This window comes from Oryx dammah, unplaced genomic scaffold (assembly GCF_014754425.2).
Source record: "Oryx dammah isolate SB20612 unplaced genomic scaffold, SCBI_Odam_1.1 HiC_scaffold_11056, whole genome shotgun sequence".
Lineage (NCBI taxonomy): Eukaryota > Metazoa > Chordata > Mammalia > Artiodactyla > Bovidae > Oryx > Oryx dammah.
This window is the reverse complement of record NW_024080450.1, coordinates 1,730,009-1,755,493: the sequence shown is the minus strand read 5'-3', so window position 1 is coordinate 1,755,493 and position 25,485 is coordinate 1,730,009. Positions and strand designations below refer to the sequence as shown.

At 39.8% G+C, this 25,485-nt stretch overlaps 1 protein-coding gene across 1 annotated transcript in view; it reads left to right on the top strand.

Annotated features, from left to right (window-relative positions):
- Positions 1-8,862: 8,862 nt before the first annotated feature.
- Positions 8,863-25,485, top strand: part of LOC120860330 (ubiquitin-conjugating enzyme E2 R2) — a 101,573-nt gene continuing 84,950 nt past the window's right edge. Inside the window, exon 1 of the mRNA XM_040236129.1 lies at positions 8,863-9,630. Within this exon, the coding sequence (XP_040092063.1) occupies positions 9,454-9,630 (177 nt within the window). The 5' untranslated portion in view covers positions 8,863-9,453. The remainder of the gene's footprint in view (positions 9,631-25,485) is intronic.

Below are 25,485 nucleotides of genomic sequence, written 5' to 3'. Positions count from 1 at the left end.
GGCAAAATAATTTTATCTTTTTTAATGCTATTTTTAAAGAAATGACAGAGGTAAGAAAATATCCTATACTCTTGAAAATATTGTTAGCATGGTCTTATTTAGTTGCTAAGTCATATCTGACTCTTTTGCAACCCCATGGCCTATATCCCACCAGGCTCCTCTGTCCATGGGATTTCCCAAAGCAAGAATACTGGAGTGGATTGCCATTTCCTCCTCCATGAATGTCTTTCTTAGGAGCACCTTAGAGGCTGAGAGAAAGATGTAAACAAATAGTTGCAATAGAGCATATATGTACAGATTGCTGTGGGCACATTAGACTGGGAAGAGCACGGTGCTTACAAGCAGTCACACCAAGGTGGGATGGCCAGGGTTCAACTTTAGGTTCTACCAGTCACTCAGTGGGTAACCTTTAAAACTGTTCACCTCATATTAGGCCTTGAACCCATGTACCAGGGCTCAAACATGGCCAGACCCCACAGTCTTCCTACTGATATCACCCACCTGATTTCAGGACTTAAAGAAAGAATTATGAGTGAAAAAGTGATAGGTAAGAAGTGGATTTATTTAGAGAGAGAAACACACTCTACAAACAGAGGGTAGACCATTTCAAAATGTGAGACTGGCCTCAAAATATGATGTGGTTAGCTTTTACAGTCTGGGTAATTTCATAGGCTAATGAGCAGGAGGATTATCCCAACTATTTTAGGGAAGGGGCAAAGATTTCCAGGAATTGGTCCACCACACATTTTTTGGTCTTTAATGCTTGGCCTTAAAGTTTCATGGCGCCCATGGAAGTGTCATTTAGCTTGCAGATATGTTACAGTGAGTGTATACGGAGGCTCAATGTCTACTGCAAATTGTCTCATCCACTATGTTGGACCCATTTGGTTCTAGTAAGTTTATATCATGGCCTTGGGCTACATCATTCTTTTAAAGTTTGTGCCTTGCCCCCCTCTCTCCTTTTTCATCTTGAGTAATTTTCTTAACCTCCCTGTGATGGTGATGGTGAAGTTGCTCAGTCGTGTCCAACTCTTTGCGACCCCGTGGACTGTAGCCTACCAGGCTCCTCTGTGCATTAGTTGCCCCCTCAGTCAGATCTGACTCACCGTGACCCCACAGATGGTAGCCTGCCAGGCTCCTCTGTCCATGGGATTCTCCAGGCAAGAATACTGGAATGGGTTGCCATTCCCTTCTCCAGAGGATCTTCCCAACCCAGGAATCAAATCCAGGTCTCCTGCATTGCAGGAAGATTCTTTACTGTCTGAGCCACCAGGGAAACCATAGATATTTCTAGTAATGATCATGTCATGGATTTTTGTCAGAATTAAGTGAGATTTACCACATGTGGAGAGCCTGTCACATACTGATGCATAGCAAATCTTAGCTGTTGTTTTTAAAGGAAGATTGTGCCTCCTTAGAAGCACCGTTTAAGACTTACATGTATTAACATATGCAAAATGAAACAAAATAGTGGGCTTTTTAAAAAAGTCATTCTAGGGAATTCCTTAGTGGCCTAATGATTAAGATTCTGGGGTTTCACAGAATGATCCAGGTTCAATCCCTGACCAGGGAAACAATTTCCCAAAAGCCATGCAATTCAGTTCAGTCACTCAGTCATATCTGACTTTGCAACCCCATGGACTGCAGCAGGCCAGGCTTCCCTGTCCATCACCAACTCCCAGAGGTTACTCAAACTCATGTGTCTATGGCATCACCTAGTACTCTCTAGCCAGGACTCCTCTAAAGAATCCATTACCTTTCTTACAAAGAGAAAAGATGTGGAAATAAATGATAGGGAGGGTTTTTGCTTTAGAAAAGTTAATTCTGACTTTACAGAATAACTTTTTTTTTTTTTTTTGCCACACTGCATGGCACTGCAGCCATGAAAGTCAGTGATGCTGACTTTGAGTCAGTGATGCCATCCAACCATCTCATCCTCTGTCGTCCCCTTCTCCTCCCACCTTCAATCTTTCCCAGCATCACGGTCTTTTCCAATGAGTCAGGTCTTCGCATCAGGTGGCCAAAGTATTGGGAGTTTCAGCTTCAGCATCAGCCCTTCTAATGAATATTCAGGACTGATATCCTTTAGGATTGACTGTTTTGATCTCCTTGCAGTCCAAGGGACTCTCAAGAGTCTTCTCTAACACCACAGTTCAAAAGCATCAGTTCTTCGGCACTCAGCTTCTTTATAATCCAACTCTCACATCCATACATGACTACTGGAAAAACCATAGTTTTGACTAGATGGACCTTTGTTGGCAAAGCAATGTCTCTGATTTTAAATATGCTACCTAGGTTGGTCATAGCTTTTCTTCCAAGGAGCAAGCATCTTTTAATTTCATGGCTGCAGTGCCATGAAGTGTGGCAAAAAAAAAAAAGTTATTCTGTAAAGTCAGAATTAACTTTTCTAAAGCAAAGACCCTCTCTCTCATTTATTTCCACATCTTTTCTCTTTGTAAGAAAGGTAATAGATTTTTTAGAGGAGCCCTGGCTAGAGTACTAGGTGATGCCATAGACACTAGGGATAAACGTCTTGTTTTCTTTGCCACCAGAGGGCACCAGTCAGTCAAGTCAATCTCTACCTGTCATGAAACTAAGAAAGCTCTAGGAAGCTGTTTCTGCCATTCATTATTTGTGCTGTAAAGTAGCCAAACATTATAGTAGCTTGAATACAGTTATGTATAGCTGACAAAAGAAGAGAATCTAAAGACAAAAGAGAAAAAGAAAGATATACCCATTTGAATGCAGAGTTCCAAAGAATAGCAAGGAGAGATAAGAAAGCCTTCCTCAGTGATCTATGCAAAGAAATAGAAGAAAACAATAGAATGGGAAAGACTAGAGATCTCTTCAAGAAAATTAGAACATTTTATGCAAAGGGAACATAATGAAAAAAGGGAACATTTCACGCAAAGATGGGCACAATAAAGGACAGAAATGCTATAGACCTAACAGAAGCAGAAGATATTAAGAAGAGGTGGGAAGAATGCACAGAAGAACTATACAAAAGAAGATCTTCATGACCCAGATAACTATGATGGTGTGATCATTCATTTAGAGCCGGACATCCTGGAATATGAAGTCAAGTGGGCCTTAGGAAGCATCACTATGAAGAAAGCTAGTGGAGGTGATGGAATTCCAGTTGATGTTATTTCAAATCCTGAAAGGTGATGCTGTTAAAGTGCTACACTTAATATTCTGGCAAATTTGGAAAACTCAGCAGTGGTCACAGGACTGGAAAAGGCCAGTTTTCATTCCAATCCCAAAGAAAGGCAATGACAAAGAATGTTCAAACTACCGCACAATTGCACTCATCTCATACGCTAGCTGAAGCGACTTAGCAGCAGCAGCAGCAGCAGCATACGCTAGCAAAATAATGCTCAAAATTCTCCAAGCTAGGTTTCAACAGTATGTGAGCCATGAACTTCCAGATGTTCAAGCTGGATTTGGAAAAGGCAGAGGAACCAGAGATCAAATTGCCAACATCCGTTGGATCATTGAAAAAACAAGAGGCTTTATTGACTATGCCAAAGCCTTTGACTGTGTGGATCACAACAAACTGTGGAAAATTCTTCAAGAGATGGGAATACCAGACCTCCTTACCTGACTCCTGGGAAATCTGTATGCAGGTCAATAAGCAACAGTTAGAACCGGACAAGGCACAACAGACTGGTTCCAAATCGGGAAAGGAGTACATCAAGGCTGTATATGTCACCCTGCTTATTTGACTTCTATGCAGAGTACATCATGTGAAATGCTGGGCTGGATGAAGCACAAGGTGGAATCAAGGTTGCCAGGAGAAATATCAATAACCTCAGATACACAGATGACACCACTCTTATGGCAGAAAGCAAAGAAAAACTAAAGAACCTCTTGATGAAAGTGAAAGAGGAGCATGAAAAAGCTGGCTTAAAACTCAACATTCAGAAAACTAAGATCACAGCATCTGGTCCCATCACTTCATGGTAAATAGATGGGGAAACAATGGGAACAGTGACACACTTTATTTTCTTGGGCTCCAAAATCACTGCAGATGCTGACTGAAGTCATGAAATTAAAAGATGCTTGCTCCTTGGAAGAAAAATGATGGCAAACCTGAATAGCATATTAAAAATCAGAGATATTACTCTGCCAACAAAGGTCCGCCTAGTCAAAGCCATGGTTTTTCCAGTAGTCATGTATAGATGTGAGAGTTGGACAATAAAGAAGGCTGGGTGCCAAAAAAATTGATATTTTTGAACTGTGGTGTTGAAAAAGACTTTTGAGAGTCCCTTGGACTGCAAGGAGATCAAAACAGTCAATCCTAAGGGAAATCACTACTTTAATTTGGGAAGGACTGACTCTGAAGCTGAAACTCCAATACCTTGGCCACATAATAAGAAGAACTGACTCATTGGAAAAGACCCTGATGCTGGGAAAGATTGAGGGTGGAAAGAGAAGGGGATGACAGAGGCTGAGATGGTTGGATGGCATCACTGACTCGATGAACATGAGTTTGAGCAAGCTCCGGGAGTTGTTAAGATACAGGGAAGCCTGGCATGCTGCAGTCCATGGGGTTGCAAAGAGTCAGACACAACTGAGGGACTGAACTGATATGGATATGAGCAAGACCTGTTGTCCTTACAGAACAGGGCACCTACTATGTGTCTGAGAGACCCTATTAGACTACAGAGGTGGAGGGTGAGGCTTAATTTGTGATTCATTGCTGTTATTGTTGTTGTTACTGATTATCTTCCTGCCTTTGGCTGTGGGCCCTTGAGAACAACTACTTAGTATCTATTTTGTGTCAGAGAGTGTCCTACTTGCTGAGGATCCAGGGATGAATAAGACGCAGTTGCAACCTACTAATAAACAATGTCTCACCTGCTAAGATAAAAAGGCATGATAGAAGTCCTGTGGAATTTGACTTCCTTTGACTTGAGGATGGAGTCTTTAAACAGCTCATTAAGACACTAGGCTGTGAGCTTCCTTGATAGGTATATGTTTATTAGTCACCCATCTTAGGGTCATGGCATTGTGAATACTTGGTATGAGTTTGAGAGTTGATTTGAGTCCAGGCAGTGGCATTTGGTCTGGGTGCCAGGTGTATGTTTCAGTGACTTAAGACTAGGGATCTGCCATCCTCTGGGTAAGGGTGGGGCTGTGATGAGTTTATGTAGGTGAAATGCTTTGAAGATGAACTTTCTGCCTATTTGTCTTCTCATAGCCTTGCTATTAAAAGTGTCAACATCATCACTTACGTTTCCAGATCAGCAATCTTCTTGTCCTTAAATTGAGTAGGGGGGAGGAGGAGAAGTCAGAATCAGTCATACTCCATCCTTTGGGAAGGAGGGGCTACACTGACTAAGATGTGCTCTAATGCCAGTGAAGTTTGGTCTCAAGATCAAGAGAATAGAGCTGGGAGCTAAAGAATGATTATTTAAAATATTGAGGCTTTGTGTCTGAGAAAAAAATTAACACCGACAACAAAATGAAGGGGCTCTTTCCTTGTGGATAGTGCATAGTAACTTCCTTCTTAGGACAGAAACGAGGTAAAAAGAGTAACTTTACAGTGGAGACCAAATTTTACCAGACCACCTAACCTGCCTCTTGAGAAATCTGTATGCAGGTCAGGAAACAACAGTCAGAACTGGACATGGAACAACAGACTGGTTCAAAATAGGAAAAGGAGTACGTCAAGGCTGTATATTGTCACCCTGCTTATTTAACTTATATGCAGAGTATATCATGAGAAATGCTGGACTGGAAGAAACACAAGCTGAAATCAAGATTGCTGGGAGAAATATCAATAACCTCAGATATGCAGATGACACCACCCTCATGGCAGAAAGTGAAGAGGAGCTAAAAAGCCTCTTGATGAAAGTGAAAGAGGAGAGTGAAAAAGTTGGCTTAAAGCTCAACATTCAGAAAATGAAGATCATGGTATCTGGTCCCATCACTTCATGGGAAATAGATGGGGAAACAGTAGAAACAGTGTCAGACTATTTTTGGGGGCTCCAAAATCACCGCAGATGGTGACTTCAGCCAGGAAATTAAAAGATGCTTACTCCTTGGAAGAAAAGTTATGACCAACCTAGATAGTATATTCAAAAGCAGAGAATTACTTTGCCGACTAAGGTCCGCCTAGTCAAGGCTATGGTTTTTCCAGTGGTCATGTATGGATGTGACAGTTGGACTGTGAAGAAGGCTGAGTGCCAAAGAATTGATGCTTTTGAACTGTGGTGTTAGAGAAGACTCTTGAGGGTCCCTTGGGTGGTAAGGAGATCCAACCAGTCCATTCTGAAGGAGATCAACCCTGGGATTTCTTTGGAAGGAATGATGCTGAAGCTGAAGCTCCAGTACTTTGGACACCTCATGAGAAGAGTTGACTCATTGGAAGGGACTCTGATGCTGGGAGAGATTGGGGGCGGGAGGAGAAGGGGACGACCCAGGATGATATGGCTGGATGGCATCACTGACTTGATGGACGTGAGTCTGAGTGAACTCCGGGAGATGGTGATGGACAGGGAGGCCTGGCGAGCTGCGATTCATGGGGTCGCAAAGAGTCGGACACGACTGAGCGACTGAACTGAACTTACAATGGAGAAACCTGACACACTAGGTCAGCCAGGTGATTGAGGTCAATATCAGCATATCAACACAGCATTGTTGATATTATGTGCTCTTGATATGATGTGATGAAAATATTTTTCTCCTGGGATCTCTTCCCCTGTGGGCATGCTCAGTTGCTCAGTCATGTCAGACTCTTTGCCATCCCACAGACTGTAGCCAGCCAGGCTCCTCTGTCTACCGAATTTTCCAGGCAAGAATACCGGGGTAGGCTGCCATTTCCTCCTCCAGGTGATTTTCCTGACCCGGGGATTGAACCAGCATCTGGTTCACATGCAGATTAGGATTCTTTACCACTGAGCCACCTGGGAAGCCCAAACTTCAGTTTAATCATGAGAAAAACATCACAAATTCTAGCTGAGGGATATTCTAAAGTATACTTGACCAGTACTGTTCAAAACTTCCAAAGTCACCAAAAACAAGGAAAGTCTGAGAAGTTTTCATAGTTAAGAGGAGCCTTAATAAAATATGAAAACTAAATATAGTATCCAGGATGGGATCCTGGAAGAGAATAGGGACATTAGGTAAAATCTAAGGAAATGTGAGTAACTAAGATTTTAGTTAATAATATATCAACATTGGTTCATTAATTGTAATAAATGTACTACACTAATGTAAGATGTTAATAAGGGGAAATTGGATGCCAAGTATATGGAAATTACTTGTACTATTTTCTCTGCTTTTTTTTAAAGTCTATTAAAAAATGGAGGGGGTGGTATCCAGAATATAACTATGCCTTAAAATTTTTTTTTCTTATTATTTTTTTAATTTAAACTTTATTTTTTTACTTTACAATACTGTATTGGTTTTGCCATATATTGACATGAATCCACCACAGGTGTACATGAGTTCCCAACCCTGAATCCCCCTCCCATTTTTTCTTAAAGTTCCTATTTATGGAGTGTTTACCATATGCTGGTCATTGTGCTAAACTCTGTACATGGATGATTTAATTTTTATAATTGTTTATATGTTAGGCATAATTAACCTCTTTTACAGAAGCTGATGAAAAAGGAAGTGGTAATATAATATAAATGGTGGAGCTAGGATTGGAACCAGGGATGTTTCTGATCCCAGAATTCTAAATGTGCGGAACTCACAGTATTCTGCCTTTTCTAGAAAATGTTCAGTTTTCATAGGACAGGCCTTCCAAAGAGAAACAGGGCCTAAATTATGGGATTGCAGATCATTTCCACATCTCATTTCACTCATGATTATTTTAAAAGAACCCCAGTTCTAAGATCTGCAGGGGGTCAAAGTTCAACCAAGTACCTCATTTTACAAATGGGTAAATGGAGGATAGCCACAGCATTTGTCCCAAATCACACACAGAAAAGGGCCAAGAACCCAGGTTCAGTCTGTATGATTATTTTTCTTTTTATTTCCCACAACTTCCTCTTTGTAGTTAAGGGAAGTAGAAACTGACCTATCTGCTTTCCCCATTTCTCGGATGGGAAACTGCACTTCAACCCCCTAAGTTGGTAACACGCTGCTCTCCAAGGACACAATGGCATGAGGACTGGACCTGCAGAAATGTCAGGACGCTTGTTCCCAACGACAAAACCCGCACTGTCAGCACATCCTTGTCAAGCATCTACTGAGTGCTGGGACGACAGACCGTGTGTTATGGCGGGGTGGGGAGGGGATGTTAGGCCTGCAGAGGATCAGGGCTCTTAGGACAACTGCGGGAGGCCTGAGGATACAGTAGGGGGAGGAGGGCGATGACAGCTCTAGGACAGAGATCCCTTCCCGGGCGCGCCTTTGGAAACGTAACGTCAAGCCGCACAACCGTCATTTTGGGGACAAGGGCACCCCTAGGGGCCACCCTCAAACCCCGGCCCCACCATCACCCCCTCCACTGCCGCTTGGCCCTTTAAGGGCGGGGGACGCGCGCCGGCGTCACAAAGCGCCGCCACCTGGCGGGGCGTTGGAGAGGAGGCGGGGAAGTGGGAGGAGTAGGAGGAGGAGGAGGAGGGAGAGGAGGGAGGGAGGGGCAGAGGAGGTGGAGAGGGAGGAGAGAGAGGGGGGAGGAGAGGGTGGGGGGAGGGGAGGAGAGGGAGGGGGGAGAGGGGGGAGGGGGGAGGGGGAGGGAGGGGCGCGCGCACGCGCGTCGCGTCGGGCCGCTCGCCCCCTAGAGCCGCTCTCCGCTAAGAGCCGCCCTCCCTCCCGACGCGCGCCCCTCCTCCCTCCCGACGCGCGCCCCTCCTCCCTCCCGACGCGCGCCCCTCCTCCCTCCCTCCTTCTCGGCTTCGTCGCTCCCGCGGCGCGAGGCGCTCTCGCTCTTCTCCTCCTCCTCCTCCGCCGTCGCCCCTCCCCCCGCGCCGCCGCCGACGCCGCCGCCGCCGCCGCCGCGAGACCCCCGCGTGTCGCGCTTCCCCCGCCCTTCGGCCCCGCGCGCCCTTCGGCCCCGGCGGCCCCCGAGGAGAACAAGAGAGCGAGCGAGCGCGGCGCTCCCGGGCCATCCCGGCCCGGTCTCCTCACGGTCGCCGGCCTTTCGCCGCCTTCCTCCTCTTCCACCTCTTCTCCCCCCCCCACCACACCGCCAACCAAGTTGAGGCCCCCTCCGGGGGGGGGAGGCCCGAGACCCGGAGCGAATTTCTTTAACTCTCTCCACCCCTCCCCCCACCCCGGCCCGAGTGTGAGGAGAAGGGCCCGGCCCGGCCCGCGTCGTGTGTGAGGAGGAACCGGGCCGGCCCACGGGCCGTGTGGGGCCTGGTCCGGGCCGCCGGGTGTGTGAAGACAGGGGCCGGGAGCGGCCCGGCAGAGGGCGAGCGGAGGGGAGGGGCCTGGTCCGGCCCCGCTGGTGCGTGAGGACTGGGGCCCCGGCCCGGCGCCGCCGCCGCCGCGATGGCCCAGCAGCAGATGACCAGTTCGCAGAAGGCCCTGATGCTCGAGCTGAAATCCCTGCAGGAGGAACCGGTGGAGGGCTTCCGGATCACCCTGGTGGATGAATCCGACCTCTACAACTGGGAGGTTGCCATCTTCGGACCCCCTAACACGCTCTACGAAGGCGGCTACTTCAAGGTACCCGCACCCCCGCTCAGGCTTCCCCGGGCGGAGGCCGCGGTTTTCGGCTGTTTTCCCGGCCGAGTGGGAGCGCGGGGGAGCGGAGGGGGCTCCTCACCTCGGCAGCCCCCTCCCCCCATCCGTGGAGGCAGGAAGGCCTCGCTTGCTCACCCCGTGCCTTTTCTTTGTCATGGGGGCGGGGGCGGGAGGCCAGCCTGCGCCGGGAAATAGGAAAGCTTCTGTGGCTAGGGTAGTGGCTACCAGAGGAGGAGGGGGGAGGTCTTTGTTTTGTTTCCCCCGCCGAGGGTGTACGGAAAGAAAGGTGGTCTGTCCCCCACGGCCTCCCATCAGAACCATCTCTGCGCCGGCTGGAACTACCCCAGAGGGCAGAGTGACCTGCACTTAAGGGATTGGACCTTTTTTTTGGGGGGGTGGGGGAGGTAGGAGGGTGGGGGAGGGTATCGGCCTGTCATTCCAGAGGCTGCCTCCTGACCTGACATTTTGGGGATTTGAGGGCTTCTTGCATATAGTGGTGGTTCCAACTTCGCATTCCAGTGGGTGGTAATGGAGACTAGGACCCTAGGGGTGGTAAACAAGGGCGCCTGCGTTTTCTTGCCATCAGCCACTTGAGGGAACTCGAATTTAGCCCTCTTTCTGTCCTCATTTCTATTTACTTCAGTGCTGTTTCAAAATGCCCTTTGTCCTCACCCTGCCACCAACTTTACTGCACTCACCCCCGCCTTCCCCGGCCTCCCGTGTAGAAATATGCACTGAGGGCGGAACATGTTATATAGGGAGATTGATAATTTCCCACTTCAGGGAGACAAAATTGAAACCTTTTGCTTAGATGGCTAACTCTAGCAAACGGGGAGGGGGGGTGGTCTCACAGGTGAAGAGTAACATCTGCGGTGGGATGGTTTCACAAAGTAGGACCGCTCCTTAGCGACCGTAGTTATACTTTCTATTGTTTTCCAGGATGTTAGAACAGTGGTTTTTATCATTCCTGAATCCAGTAGTTTTTTCAGTTCCCAAATAGATAGTTGGAAATATTGAGGGTCTTTTGTTTTTGTTTTTATTTAACCATTTTTTTAAGGGGAAAATCACAGATTGAAGGTCGAAGTTTTAAATGATGGGGGACAGAGAGGAAATGAGTGCTTAAGAATTCTTTTAAGTTAATTTTTTTTTTAATTTCCAAAATTAAGTAAAATAGGTCTGTGAGTCAGTCTTAGTTTGTTTTGAAGGGAGGGGCTATCTTGGCATAAGTTTTAAATGAGTATCTTAGTCATGTAGTTACGTGTATTTTTAAGGACTGCCCAATTAGTTTAGTTTCTACTCTTCTAAAGGTAGAAGCCTCAGTTTCAGGCTTGAGATTGGGTCTATTTTGTAGAAAATGTGAAGAATTGATTGTGGAATGTTAACTATTCATGTCTGTGATAGTCACTTAATACCTGGTTAAAAGCATGCGTTTAGTATTTAGAATATTGTATATACCAACCATACACTGTACTCTTCAGAGGAAAATACTTGCAAAATCTACTGGCTAACTTTAGTGAAATGAAGTTTAATTTCTAAAAAGTATCATTATTTGGGACAATCACTTGTCAGGATAAATGGTTACTAGCTAGAATTATCTTACTCCTACGCAATGCATTAAAAACAAACAACAACAAACAAAGGAAATAATGGGTTTAAAATGGTAATAGTTTTGCTTAGGTAATTGAGAATGGAGTGTGGTGAACCCTCTCAGTTTGGCATAGGTAATATGGAAGGAGGATTCCTTGAAGCATGCACTGATTTAAATTAACTGCTTTTTAAATTCAGTCTTATTTAAAAAGAATCTTGTTTTGTTGTATATTTAGATATATATTTTTTTACTTTTGTGACATGTAAAAAATGTATGAAAATTCTTAAACAGGATTAGTGTTTCAGTGTTATGTGAGAATTTTGTTCAATTTTGTTCTTGTCTGCATTTTTTTTTTTTCTTTTTTAAATGGCTTTTTATTCCAAAGTCCTTCATTGGAAAAGGCAAATTTATGGTCGTGAGCAGTTAACACTGGTGACAGGTTTAAAACCATTGTTTTTTATTTCACTGCTTTTGTGAAACAAGGCTTTTAGTGTGTCTACTACAGCTGCAGTTAAAAGTTGGCACAGATCTTTCTCTGCTACTATTCTCCCTGATCAAATGGTGGTTCTTGAACATTTAATGTAATTTATTTTGAAGTGAAACTATTTTCTTTATGGTGTGTTGTAGTTTCCAAAGGCAGTGGGCTGCCAGTCATTTTAAATTTTTCATAATTTAACTCCTTTACCTTTTACATATTAATTGATAGACTTCTAACTGATCTTATTCACCATGAAATAGTTGACCCTAGTCTGTTTTAACTGTGGCATCTGTTGTTGTAGAGACTTGTGAGACCTGTATTTCAAAATTTGTTTTTTCAACTTGTTTTTCAAATATCTTGAATCCGTATGATTCTTCGCTTGGGTTGGGGATCGAGAGGAATATAGATGTATGGTGGGCAAAAGTAGTTTCTTGTGTCTGACTTTCTACATGTTATAAACTCTTCTTTGGCCTCATTATCTTTTTGTCCAGTTTCTTTAATTTAAAATTTTTTTATTTTTATTTTATTTTTTTGGCTGCCCTTCGTGGCATGTAGGATCTTAGTTCTCCCACCAGGGATCAAACCCTGGTAACCCTGCTTTGGAATCCAGGAGCTTTAACCGCTGGACCTCCAGGGGAGTCCTCTGTCCAATTTCTTGATCTCATTGATTCACAGAGTGAATTTCTTTGCTGCTTCAAATTTTTTCTCTGGGGTCAGTCATTGTAGAACACAAAGTAGGAGATGACTTAGAATACCCAGAACACTTCTGATTTTAATGTTGCTAATATGGAGCGAGTTGGAATTCTGTTATGTTACTGGAAGAGGAACTTGTTGATCACGTGAGCAGTAGTAATGACTTTTAACAAGTTTACCCCTATTCTTTTAGAAACAACTATATTTTCAAATAACTCCTGATAATGATCATCACTTAGTGTGGCTGCTTTTGTATAGAACCTCCTTGTACCTCCTGCATTATTTATATAAATACAAGATAGCAATGAGTCTGGAGATCAGAAAGAGTGATTCTTTCATGATAGGCATAACATTTAACTGTTACAGAATGCTTAAAGTATTGCAGGTTTTGTAGTTTTGATTTTATTCAGTAATGTATGGGAATGAAATACAAGTGTGTTCTATTTTTGGATAACTCCCAACAGATAAAATTTAGGAAGTATTTGTTATATTTTCAGTTTTCCTTAATAGGATATTCTTTATCAAACACTTCATTTTATATTAAAGAAACTCTTCAATAGTAATTGTTTCAGATAAAGGGCATACATTATTTTCATTTGTTCTGGAATCTATTCTTCACGTGCCACCCCTCCCTGCCCCATAAAAACTATTTTATGACTCTGAAATTTTTAATATATAGTTGAAACAATTTTTCTAAGTAGCTCTGTCTTTTTGGCATAGGGATCCTTTTGAGAACTTTATAAATTTTCTTCAGAAGACAATGAGAACACACAAACTAGCTTGTATGTAGGAGGGTTAACTGAATCCTTGTTTTAAGGGATTTGGATCGTCAGCTTTAAAAACAAAGTTAAACTCCTTTGACGTTGTAAAAAAAAATACTGCTTTATAAAAAAAATTATGATAAGTCTTTCAGTCAGTTAAAATTTTCTTAGTTTAAAATTTTTTCTCGGTCAGTTTAAGAACACCTCTTAGGACTTTTAGCTGTACCCTTTTCTGGAAGCTGAACTTGTCTTGGTGTGCTGGGTGAACTAAAGGAACATTTTAAGTGGAAACATGGTTAATGTCCATTGATTTGGGACACTGAATGTAATTTTAGTACCCAGCCTGCATCCCTGGCAAATGCAGCATTCCAGTATTTCATAGATTATACTTTTACCGTATTAAGTTGATTCTAAGATGCATATTTTTCTAGTTTCACATCTCAAATTTGGAATGAGTCCAGGAATTCTTAGAATTGCCATCAGCTAGGTGGCACTTGTGGCCTAGCTGTGAGAGACCCTTGCATTGAAATAATCTGATAAAAATTTTTTAAATGCCAGCATCAGTGTCTTAAATTTGATCAATAAGAATTATTTCTTTTTGAATGATTTGTTTCCTTAGTACTTTTTTGCTGCATGTTGATTCCTGTTTTTCAGAGATTTGTGTTAGTAAACAATAATTACTGAACACACACCAAAGTCAGAGCACTATAGGAAATGTTACTACTTTTCAGATAGTAAGGAAGAGTATTAGGACATTGATAACCTTAGAACTTTGATGAATAATCTTCATAAAAGTCTGCAGAAATGTGAGGGGTAGGTGTTACTGACATAATTGTAATGGAAATTAAAATCAAAGTTTTAAGGCCAGTTAGTGCATTGGCCAACATAACCACAGTCTGTCGTGATTAAATATTCTGCTCCATTTTTAAAAGTGTTAGTGGTCCTAGACTAAGTAAGGTTCCAGAAGAATCTGTCTGTTGGAGACAGGTGAAATTAAAGAGATTATCTAAGAAATTGGCCCACCTCTGCTAATATAGTTTGGGAAAACAAAGAGTTATAAATTCAGGATTTAAGACAACAGAACTCCTATCTTGCTGAAAGGTCATATTTAAACTTTTTAATTCTTTCATGTTCCTGAAATTCTTTTGGACATTTCATCATATACAGCTACATATATATCTGAATAAGACTAAGCTGAACCTCTTTGAAAGTGTTTTGTCAGCACAGAATTAATTCATTTCAACTTCGTTCAGTGAGAAATTATTATTGAGTTTATGCTTAAGTATCTTTAAATGAACTGATTCTGAAAATTATGGGATGATAAATACTTAACTGAAGAGAAAATTTTAGTTTGGATTGCTAAGGTTTGATTTTACATAAATTTTCCTCCATATAAGAATTAGAATATTCAGGGGGAAAAAAAAAGAATTGGAATATTCAGATTTGGGGATATGTATTTAACATAGAAAGTGAATATCCACTTTAAGCACCTTTAGTTGATTTGTTTTAATAACAAATTAAATATGTTTTTGTTATAACACAGTAAATTACTGTTGTAAACTTGTTGGCAGGGTAATTTAAAACATGCAAAACTCTGAATGTCATGTCTAATTGCAGATACACACTACTATCCTTATTACAGTAATGTAGATGTTAGTAGCTAACGTTTATTGAGTACTTACTATGTGCCATGTACTTTATATAGAATATTTCATACAATTCTCCTGTGAGGTGTGTTGCTATTACTCTCATGTATATATAGAGAAACAATCACAGAACTTATTTAACTTGCCCAGGGTCCTCAGCTAGGAAGTTGTAATATCAAGATGGATTATCAGACTGCTTGGTTCTAAAGCCTGTGTATTCTCTTGGTGAGATCTTTTATCATTTTGGATGATGTTTGAAGGTACAGAAATGGAGCTTTAAGAAAATAAAATTTATGAACGGGACTTCCCTAGTGGTCCAGTGGTTAAGACGCTACTTTCTCTGCAGGAGGTTGCGGATTTGATCCCAGGTGTGGGGCTTCCCTGGTGGTGCAGAGGTTAAAGCATCTGCCTACAATGTGGGAGACCTGGGTTCAATCCCTGGGTCAGGAAGATCCCCTGGAGAAGGAAATGGCAACCCACTCCAGTATTCTTGCCTGGAGAATCCCATGGACGGAGGAGCTTGGTGGGCTACAGTCCACGGGTCGCAAAGAGTTGGACAGGACTGAGCAACTTCACTTTGAGGATCTAAGATCCCACATGCTACATGGTGTATTCAAAAAACTAAATAAATAAATGAAATTTTGGGAACATTTGAAAAGGAACTTTTTATTTTAAATTGTACAAGGGTAATTTGCTCCTTCAACTTTCAGGGAGATTATTACGACTTCTGCTTATAAATCTTAAATTGACTGAAGAATTGGATTTTGATGTTGTTCTTGGACCACTTGGATTAGAGAGTGACAAGTCATATTACAGAAGAATTTTTTTTTTTTTAAGCAAATTGACTCCTTTGATAGCAACTTTTTCATTATGGGAAGAGTGGGATGGTGCTAGAGCTAGAGTTCGGAAATATAAATCTAAAAAGCTACTTTTGGGATTAGAGATGATAGTAAACATCTTTGAAGTCATACTGGATCATAGAGGAAGTTAAATTTCTTAATACAGTGTTGCTTTATGCTTTTAAAATAATGTCAATACTTTTCCAATTATATTTAAACGTCATAAGAAACTTGAGCAGTGTAAAGTTGAGAATTTGTTGTTTTTTCAGTTGAGTTTTACCTGGTATTCCTTATCTCTATTACAGCATCTTTTTTAAAAAAATTATAGATATATGTAATAATTTGAATGAAGATTACACTGAGTGAAAAAGTCAATCTCAAAGGTTACATGGTCCCACTTGTTTAACATTCTTAAAATGTCAAAAGTATAAAGATTAAAACAAACCAGTGAGTGTGGAGGGGTGGGGGTGGTGAGGGAGGAGGGATTAGAGATGTTTGAGTTATGGGAACGAGGTGGATGTGACTGTGAAGGAGGAGCATGAGATCTTTGTGGATGGAATAGTTCTAAATTGTGTTGGTTCTTACACAGATCTACACAGGCCATAAAATGATGCAGAACTACACTTATATATTGTACCAGTGTCAAATTCCTAGTTCTAATATGGGACTATAATTATGTAAGATGCAACCTCTTGGGGGAAATTGAGTGAAAAATAGATTTCTGCGTACTATCTTCTAAAATATATGTTGTGAATCTGTATTCCAAAATAAGATGTTAAAAAATTAATCATCAGAGGAAGCCATATATTCATGCATTTTATAGCATCTTGAGATCACTGCCATAGTTTCAGTTTTTGTGTATTTGGATTTTCAGATTTCACAAAGAAAGTGAAGGTGAAGTCCCTCAGTCCTGTCTGACTCTTTGAGACCCTATGGACTGTAGCCAACCAGTCTCCTCCGTCCAGGGGATCCTCCAGGCCAGGATACTGGAGTGGGTTGCCGTTTCCTTCTCCAGAGGATCTTCTTGATCGCGGGGATTGAACCTGGGTCTCCTGCATTGTAGGCAGACGCTTTACCGTCTAAGTCACCAGGGAAGTCAGATTTCACAGTTATTTAATTACCTGCTTTGCTGTATTTGCTGCATGGCAGCTTAATTTGAGGGGTAAATCCCTTGAAATAATTTGGATTATGTGACCCACTTAGTAGCATACATAGTAATTCAGATTGTAAACATTGAATGTTTATTATCTCATTGAAAATAACCATTTATAAGATAATATTGGCAAAGTCACAAAAATTGGACAATATTTAGTGATTCTTTTTAGAAGAGTGATTTAAAGCTTAGAATACAGATTTTTAAGTTTACTGGAAGGCATACTTCATATATATGTGGCGAAACAAAAAGTTTCATTATTCAAAAAAATATCCTTCATATGATTTGAAACTTTTGAAATTGTTGGTAGAGGCACAGGTAAAATATCTGTAATACTTCATATTCATATTTGATTTTTTAAAAATTTATTTTATTTTTGACTATACTGGCTCTTCATAGCTATGTGGGCTTTTCTCTAGTTGTGGTGCACAAACTTCTCACCGTGGTGGTGTCTCTTGTTGAGCACATGCTCTAGGGCGCTCAGTCTTCAGGATTTGTGGTACATAGGCCCAGTAGTTGTGGATTCCAGACCCTAGAGCATAACACTCAACAGTTGTGGTACACGGGCTTAGTTGCCCTTTGGCATACAGGATCTTCCTGGATTGTCTATCGACCGACCCCATGTGCTGCATTTGAGCAACGAGGGAAGCCGCACATTTGTTTTTGGCTAAAATATAGTATTACTCAGATTATTTTCCTCCTTTACCAAGTTGAATCTGAATCACCTTTGGATATTAAAAACAAGATCCACAAGAAGCAAAGGTTTGCCGCTAATAAGGACATTAAGAAGTTGTACAATAGATTCTGAGGGCAGTTCTCAAAAAAGAGTTTTGAACAGTGGCAGTCTAGGACTATTGGAGTGGATATATAGCCAACCTTCTGAGGTGTTTGCTTTGAAGGCGACAAAGCTCATTTGAGTTCTGTGGTAGTTGAGTTTAAAACAAACAAAAAACCTTATTACCTAAGGCTCATCTTGGTCTTGTCACATAACTGCTCTTTCTCCCATTGGCTAAATAGGGAAAGGAACAATATAAGCTAATCCTTGTGGAAAACTTCAACTTCCCTAAAATTAAAAGAAGGGAAAAAACACCAACAAGGTCCTACTGGATAATATAGGAAACTATTGAATGTATTGTAATAAGCCATAATGGAAAAGAATATGAAAAAGAATATATATGCATATAACTGAGTCACTTTGCTGTACAGCAGAAATTAATACAACATTGTAAATCAACTGTACTTCAATAAAACTTAAAGGGAAAAAATATACAGTAACTGTCCTCAGGATTTTTACCCTGAGTTCTTTCACTTTGTTAATCATGTTTCAACATTTACTCTAAGAATGAAGGAAAAATAGCTAGACAAAAAAAAGAGACGTCTTAAACTGAAGATATGGAAATTCTGTAGAATTTAGATTGTATCTAAGAAATCTTATGTTAAAAGGGTTTTAAGGGGAGTGCACTTCCTGAGTTTGGATTTGATGAGTTACTATGTTTTTTATATAACCATTAAAAAAAATTTTTTTTTAGTGATAAATTGTTGAGTAAGTAATGTACAGAGAGTTTCTTTAAATAAAAATGATGTAAAACTGAAAGTGTAAGTGGTAAAACTGAAAAAGTTACTTGAGGTCATGTATTATACTAAGAAGATATTTTTAGCTTAAAATTTTTTTTTCTATTGTGTCCAAACCTAGTAGTGTGAGAGTCTAAATAAATCATTAGATTATGGGCTTCTTAAGAAATGACTAGATCTTACTCCAGTCTTTAACATTCCCTAGCATCGGGCACAGGAGTTGAAAGAGTAATACTCGATCTCTTGGCAAGGCCACATCTTTGAAGAATGACAGTTGTCCCCCTGCCCAGTTCTCTGGGCAGTTTCAAGAAATAACTGCTACCTGAGTTTCTTCATAGATCTTGGGTGATTAATCCCTTGTCTTGAATATAGTGTTAAGACTAGTGGCTCAGTATTTGGACTGCTTAGTTCCTCTAGTTGTGCTTTCCCCTTTTGGAGAACTTTGATTTTATTTGGATTTTTCCATCAATGACATTTTTCTGTAGTTGCTGGGTTGCCTCAGTTAAATCTAATTTTCTTAGTGACTGAAGGTTAGCTAAAAATTAATTAAGATTGAAATCTTAGTTATAGTAATATAGGAAATTAGGATCTTTGTAAAGGGCTCCTCTTATAATATAAGTATTAGAAAACTTATTTAAGAGAGGTTAAGAATTTTGGAGCGGTAATAATGAGAGGCATTGGGAAAACTGGCTAGAAATAGCAACTTTGACTTTTGTAGTCCCATGAAGATAAAGATGGCTTAACTTCATTTGGAAATCTACTGAATAAAGCAAAATAATTAAATCCAGTTGTTTTAGCTTTTTTAAAGAATATCTGAAGACATAAGATCTTTTATTATTTTTTTGAATCATTAAAAATTTTTATTTATTATTTTTTTTTTGTATTTGGCTGTGCTGGGTCTTTGTTGCTTTGCATGGGCTTTCTGTAATAGCAGTATGATTGGGGACTACTCTTCATTGTGGTGCTTGGGCTTCTCATTGTGGAGCACAGGCTCTAGGCACTTGGGCTTCATTAGCTGCAGCACACGGGCTCGGTAGTGGTGGCGCATGGGTTTAGTTGCCCCATGGCATGTGGAATATTCCCAGACCAGGGATTGAACCCATGTCCCCTGTATTGGCAGGCAGATAGATTCTCCACCAGGGAAGAATCTAGTCGCCACCAGGGAAGTTCGATAAGATCTTTTAAAAGCAGACTAGCAGTGCATTTTAGAAGTGCAGAATTTTTTATACAGTGGAAGATTTTAAAATATTGATTGTAAATGTTATGAATATTTTAAATGTTCTTGATACATTAAAGGAATCAGAATAATTAGAAAAGTACATTTTCATAGCTGTTCTTTGAAAATAACGCCGCGTGTGTACAATATGTTAAAGAATAATTTTGATGACTTTTAGCCAAGTTCTTTCTCCTATATCTATATCTGTATAGTTCAGTTCAGTCACTCAGTTGTGTCTGACTCTTTGTGACCCCATGAACTGCAGCATGCCAGGCTTCCCTGTCTCTTACCAACTCCTGGAGCTTGCTCAAACTCATGTCCATCAAGTCAGTGATGCCATCCAACCATGTCATCCTCTGTCGTCCTCTTCTCCTCCTGCCTTCAATATATAGTCTAAATATAAAATTAACACATCTTGATCATTCTGTTTAAATAAACACTTTAAAATAATTAATTTTAACAAGTTGGAGTAGGGAGGGAGCTTTTGTTGTTCAGTTGCCAAGTTGTGTCTGACTCTTTGCAACCTTGTGAGCTGCAGCACGCCAGGCCTCCTGTCCCTCACGATCTCCTGGAGTTTGCCCAAATTCAGGTTAAATTTCTGTGTTGTGTCAGTTGTAACAAACAAGCTCTCCTTGGTTATTGTTCTAGCTACCAAATATGTCCTAAAGATTTTTATGTCTGTATTTTCTAATTAGCCTCTCTTGAGTTTTTGCCTGGCTATTAACACATTTCCACCAGTATGTCCTTTTACACTAAACACTAAGCTGAACTCTACCTTTTTCCTTAATCCTTTTCTATGTTCACTTTCCTGCATGTTGGACATTGTCTACCTAGTTGCACAAGCCTACATGCTAGAAATCAGTTCAGATGGTCTCTGCTTCCTCTTTTTGCATATTCAGTTATTTTTAGTATCTCATGTCTCAGGTTTTAGCCTCTAATCTTTATTTCTGCTCCCACCATATGAGTTCCCATTGAGTTGTCACTCCCCTGCACTATGACAGTAGCCTCTTTACTCTGTTTTGTGCCCCTTCAATCTATAATGCCACCAGAGTAACCTGTCTAATGCTCTAATCTGACCTGTCCCCACCAAGGGTGGCGGGGGGGGAAGCAGTCCGTCTTCCATAAAATTAAATAAAAATTCCTTGTATGGCATATAAGATTCTTCATGATTTGGTTGTTCCTTACTTTTCTGTGTTTTCTGTTCTTGCCCCATAGGTGGTCTTTGACAGTGCCATTTCTTAAGCTGTTACCTGTCTTTTTCATTTCTTCTCATGCCGTCTTTAGTCCTTGAACTCTAATTTATATCTTTAAGACCCAATTCACTGTGAATGACCTCTTGGGTTCTCTCCTGTTAATTCCTACTCTTTCCAATTAGATTATTTTAAAGTAAATTCCAGACATGTCCTTTCACCCCTAAATACTGGAGTCCCTAAAAGATAGGGAATCTTTTTAAAAAAATAATTATATTGTTCTTATACTTATTGAATAAATAATAATTCCTTAATATTATCTGATATCCAGTGTTCATATTCTCTCAGTTGTGTCATAGATACACTTGTAAGTTCATTTGAATCAAGATCCCCTGTTGCTTTTGGTGATGTGCCTCTTAAGACTGTAATTGATTTCTCTTCTTCCTTTAAAAAAAAAAACTTTATTGAGATATAACATATGCAATACAATTTACCCATTTAAATGTACAAAACCATTACCACAATTTTAGAACATTTTCACTCCAGAATGAAACCCCATACCCATCAGCAGTCACTTCCCATTTCTCCCACACTCTAGGCAACTTGTCTACTTTCTGGGACTATAAACTTGCCTTGTCTGTAAATGTGTAGATTTGTATTTCATATAAATGTAATCATTTAATATATGGCCTTTCACTTACCATGTTTTCAAAGTTCATATATGTTGTGGCATGTATCAGTACTTCATTCCTTTTCATTATTAAATAATCTTCCATTGTATGGACCTTTTATTTATCCATTCATCAGTTGATGATCATTTGGGTTGTTTTCCACTATTTGGCTATTATAAATAATGCTGATATGAACATTTGTGTACAAGTTTCGCTGTGGACATATGTTTTCATTTCTCTTGAGTATTTACCTAGGAATAGAATTACTAGGTCATCTGATAACTCTGTGTGTAACTATTTGAGGAACTGCTAGACTGTTTTCCAAAATACATTCCCAGTAGTAGAAAGAGGGTTCTAGTTTCTCTATATCTGCACAAACACTTGTTCTCTCTCCAAAAATTATTTGTTGGCAGTTGAATATATTTAACTGCTGAACTCCTGTCTTCAGTTTTAAGACTTTGAAACTGGACTGATGATTATATTTTATTCCAAACTAAAGATACTTTTATAGTACTAAAGGAAAGGAAAGTTACTATGTTTCTAACTGGAGGTCACCATACATTTGTTATAAAGTAATTATGGTAAGCTCTGGCCCCAAGTCTAGTTGTTGTTTAGTTGCTAAGTCCTGTTGGACTCTTTGTGACCACATGGACTGCAGCAGGCCAGGCTTCCCTGTCCTTCATTATCTCCTGGAGTTGTTCAAACTCATGTCTGTAGATTCATGATACCATCCAACCAACTCATCCTCTGTTGCCCGCTTCTCCTGCTCTCAGTCTTTCTTAGTATCAGAGTCTTTTCCAATGAGTCAGCTCTTCGCATTAGGTGGCCAAAGTATTGGAGCTTCAGCTTGAGCATTGGTCCTTCCAATGAATATTCAGGATTGATTTCCTTTAGGATTGACTGATTGGATCTCCTTGCTGTCCAAGGGACTTTCAAGAGTCTTCTCCAGCACCAAATCTAGTTAGCTACCTAATTTTTCCACATTATTTCTTAACCTAGTTTAATTCATAAACCACCTCATGTAGGACCTTGTCATATCTCAGCTTCAACATGGAGCCACTTAAATTTAGTATAGTAGGTTTGCTGGGAAAATACTAAGTTCATGATGGATTAATCTATCATGTAGGTATTATATAGGAATATATATTTCCTAACATTAAAAGATGTAATGTGTTCGAGTTAGTCGTTCAGTTGTGTCTGACTGTTTGTGACCTCATGGACTGTAGTGCACCAGGTCTCTCTGTCCATGGGATTTTCCGGGTAAGGATACTAGACTGGGTTGCCATTGCCTTCTCCAGGGGATCTTCCCAACCCAGGAATCGAACCAGGGTCTCCTGCATTGCAGGCGGATTGTTTACCAGCTGAACTACCAGGGAAGCCCAAAAGATGTAATGAGGGATATTACTGAGGGTGTTGATTTAATAATTTTTCTTAAAATCAGTCTAGAAAAACAAGCAGTAAGAAATTCTTGCCCCTGAAAATCACTTAACTGTTTGAATGTAATCCTCCAGAAATATTCCATTTATCTACAGGCACATCTAAGCATTTTAAAACTGTGAATGTAGTTAGACTACAAGTATTTTTCTGCATCTTTAAAAAATCTTTAAAAAAAAAAATTTTATCTTGGAGATCTTTCCATTATTTATGAATTATCTTATAATTTGTAACTGCTGTACAATATTCCAGTTGTTAAGGAAGTACTTTTTTTATTCCCCTATTGATGAAAAATCAATTATTTTCAGCTTTTTACTTTTGATAAGTGAAGCTGAAAGGGGCATTTTTTCGTACATTTACTTTTTTTTTTTTTTTAATTTTTACTTTACAATTCTGTATTGGTTTTGGCATAGATTGACATGAATACATTTACTTTTTTGAGTGCATTTGCTGAATTAAAGGGTTTGTGTATTTAAATTTTACAAGATAGTCAAATTACCCTTCAAAAATATTAATTTATATTCTGTAGTGTAACATAGGGATTGTCAAATATGAAGTTTACAGTCATGATAAATAGGTCTTTATGATGGTTGTTTCTTTTATTTTTTTATTTTTTTTGTTTCTTTTAATCATGAATGAAATCTAACTTTCACATCACTGGCCATTTGTAATATTTATGCAAGTTATCTATATTTGTCCTTTGCCTATTTTTCTTTTTTTAATAGATAAAGCTGTTTGTATAAAGGAAGTTAGTTACTGGTCAGATGTATTGCATGTTGCAAATATTTGTGTCATTTATTAATAATGTAATTAAAATAACATATTTAGAATTCTGTGCAAAGTTAAACATGGAGTCAAGCATAGAGAAAATTGTGTTATAACTGTTGTGACAGCAGAGAAGAATTTATAGTTTAGAGTTAAACTCTCTTAACTTGTCATGTGGGTTATTCATATGTTATGAACAAGCGTGATACTAATAATGTACAGGGTGATACAGAGGTGCTTGGATTTTTCTGTGTAAGTGGCAATAACCATTTTTTAAACTCAGTATAATCTCCAGTTATAAGTCAACATGTGTTCATGGTAGAAAGTTTTTAAAGTTCTTTAAACTGTGAAGAAAAAAGTCACTTAATAATGATGCTATCCAAAAATAATATATATTTTTCTGAAATATACTATATTTCATCTAAAAAGTTGGACACTGTGTATCCATTTTTTAAAAGCAACATGTTTTGACCATTTACTCAGCTAGTTTTTATTTAACCTTTCCCCTTTTGTTGGACCTGGAGATTTGGTTTCTAAACAAGACTATGTTGAACACATTTTTATATCTATATTTGGGTTTTCCACATAAGTTTCCTAGTACTGGATATATTGGGTCGAAAGTTCTGGGTGCCTTCATATTATATTTTGAACTAGTTTTGACAAGATAAAAGGCAACAGTAAAAATTGCCAGTTTTCTAGGGGGCAAAGAAACCATTTAAGAGGTAGCTATTACGGCTTTAGTTTTAAACAATTATGTATAGAAAAGTTAAAGGAACTAGAATGGCCAAAACAATTTTGAAAAAGAACTAGTATAGCCAAAACAGTTTTGAAAAAAGATTGAAATTGAAAGACTCAGTGTCCAATTTTAAGATGTTATGTAAAGCTACACTTATCAAGACAGTGTGGTGTATTGACCAAAGGCACAGAATAGAGAGCCCAGAAATAGACTTACTTGGATATAGTCAAGTGATTTTTTTTGACTGAGGTGCAAACATATTTCCATGGAGAAAGGATAGTCTTTTCAAATATAAGATGTTGGAAAACTGAGTATCCATATGTATAGTGAGCCTCAACCTATCCAACATATCTTATACAAAAATTAACTCAAGATGGATCATAAACCTAAATGTAAAACATAAAGTAGTGAAACTCTTAGAAGAGAGCATTGGAAAGTCTTCTTGACCTTGGATTGGCAAGGAGCTCTTAGATACATTACCAAAAGCATGATCCATGAAAGAAAAAATTGATGAAGTGAACTTCATCAAAATTTAAAACTTTCCTGTGAAGGACACTATGAACTGGGAGAATATATTTACAAACCACATGTCTGAGAAAGGACTTAACGATAATTTATGAAGAGCTTCCAAAACTCAACATAGTCGGGGAGAACCCCTAAAGAACCAGCATGCCAATTTTAAAAATGGGTGAAAGATTTGAACAGATAGTTCAGAGGTGTTTGGATGGCTTTTAAGCACGTAAAGATGTTCATCTTTAGTCATTATGCCACAGTGAGGTACCATTTACATACCTTTTATTTATTTTTTAATTGACTGCACTGGGACTCTGCTGCTATGCAGGCTTTTCTCTAGTTGCGGCAAGTGGGGCCTCCTCTTCAGTTGCAGTGCACAGGCTTCTCATTGCAGTGGCCCCTCTTATTGTGGAGCATGGGCTTCAGTAGTTGTGGTTTGCAGGCTCAGTAGTTGTGGTGCGTGGGGTTAGTTGTCCAAGGCAAATAGGATCTTCCCAGATCAGGGATTAAACCTGTGTCTCCCACATTGGCAGACGGATTCTTTACCTCTGAGCCACCAGGGGAGCCATCAGTTCAGTTCAG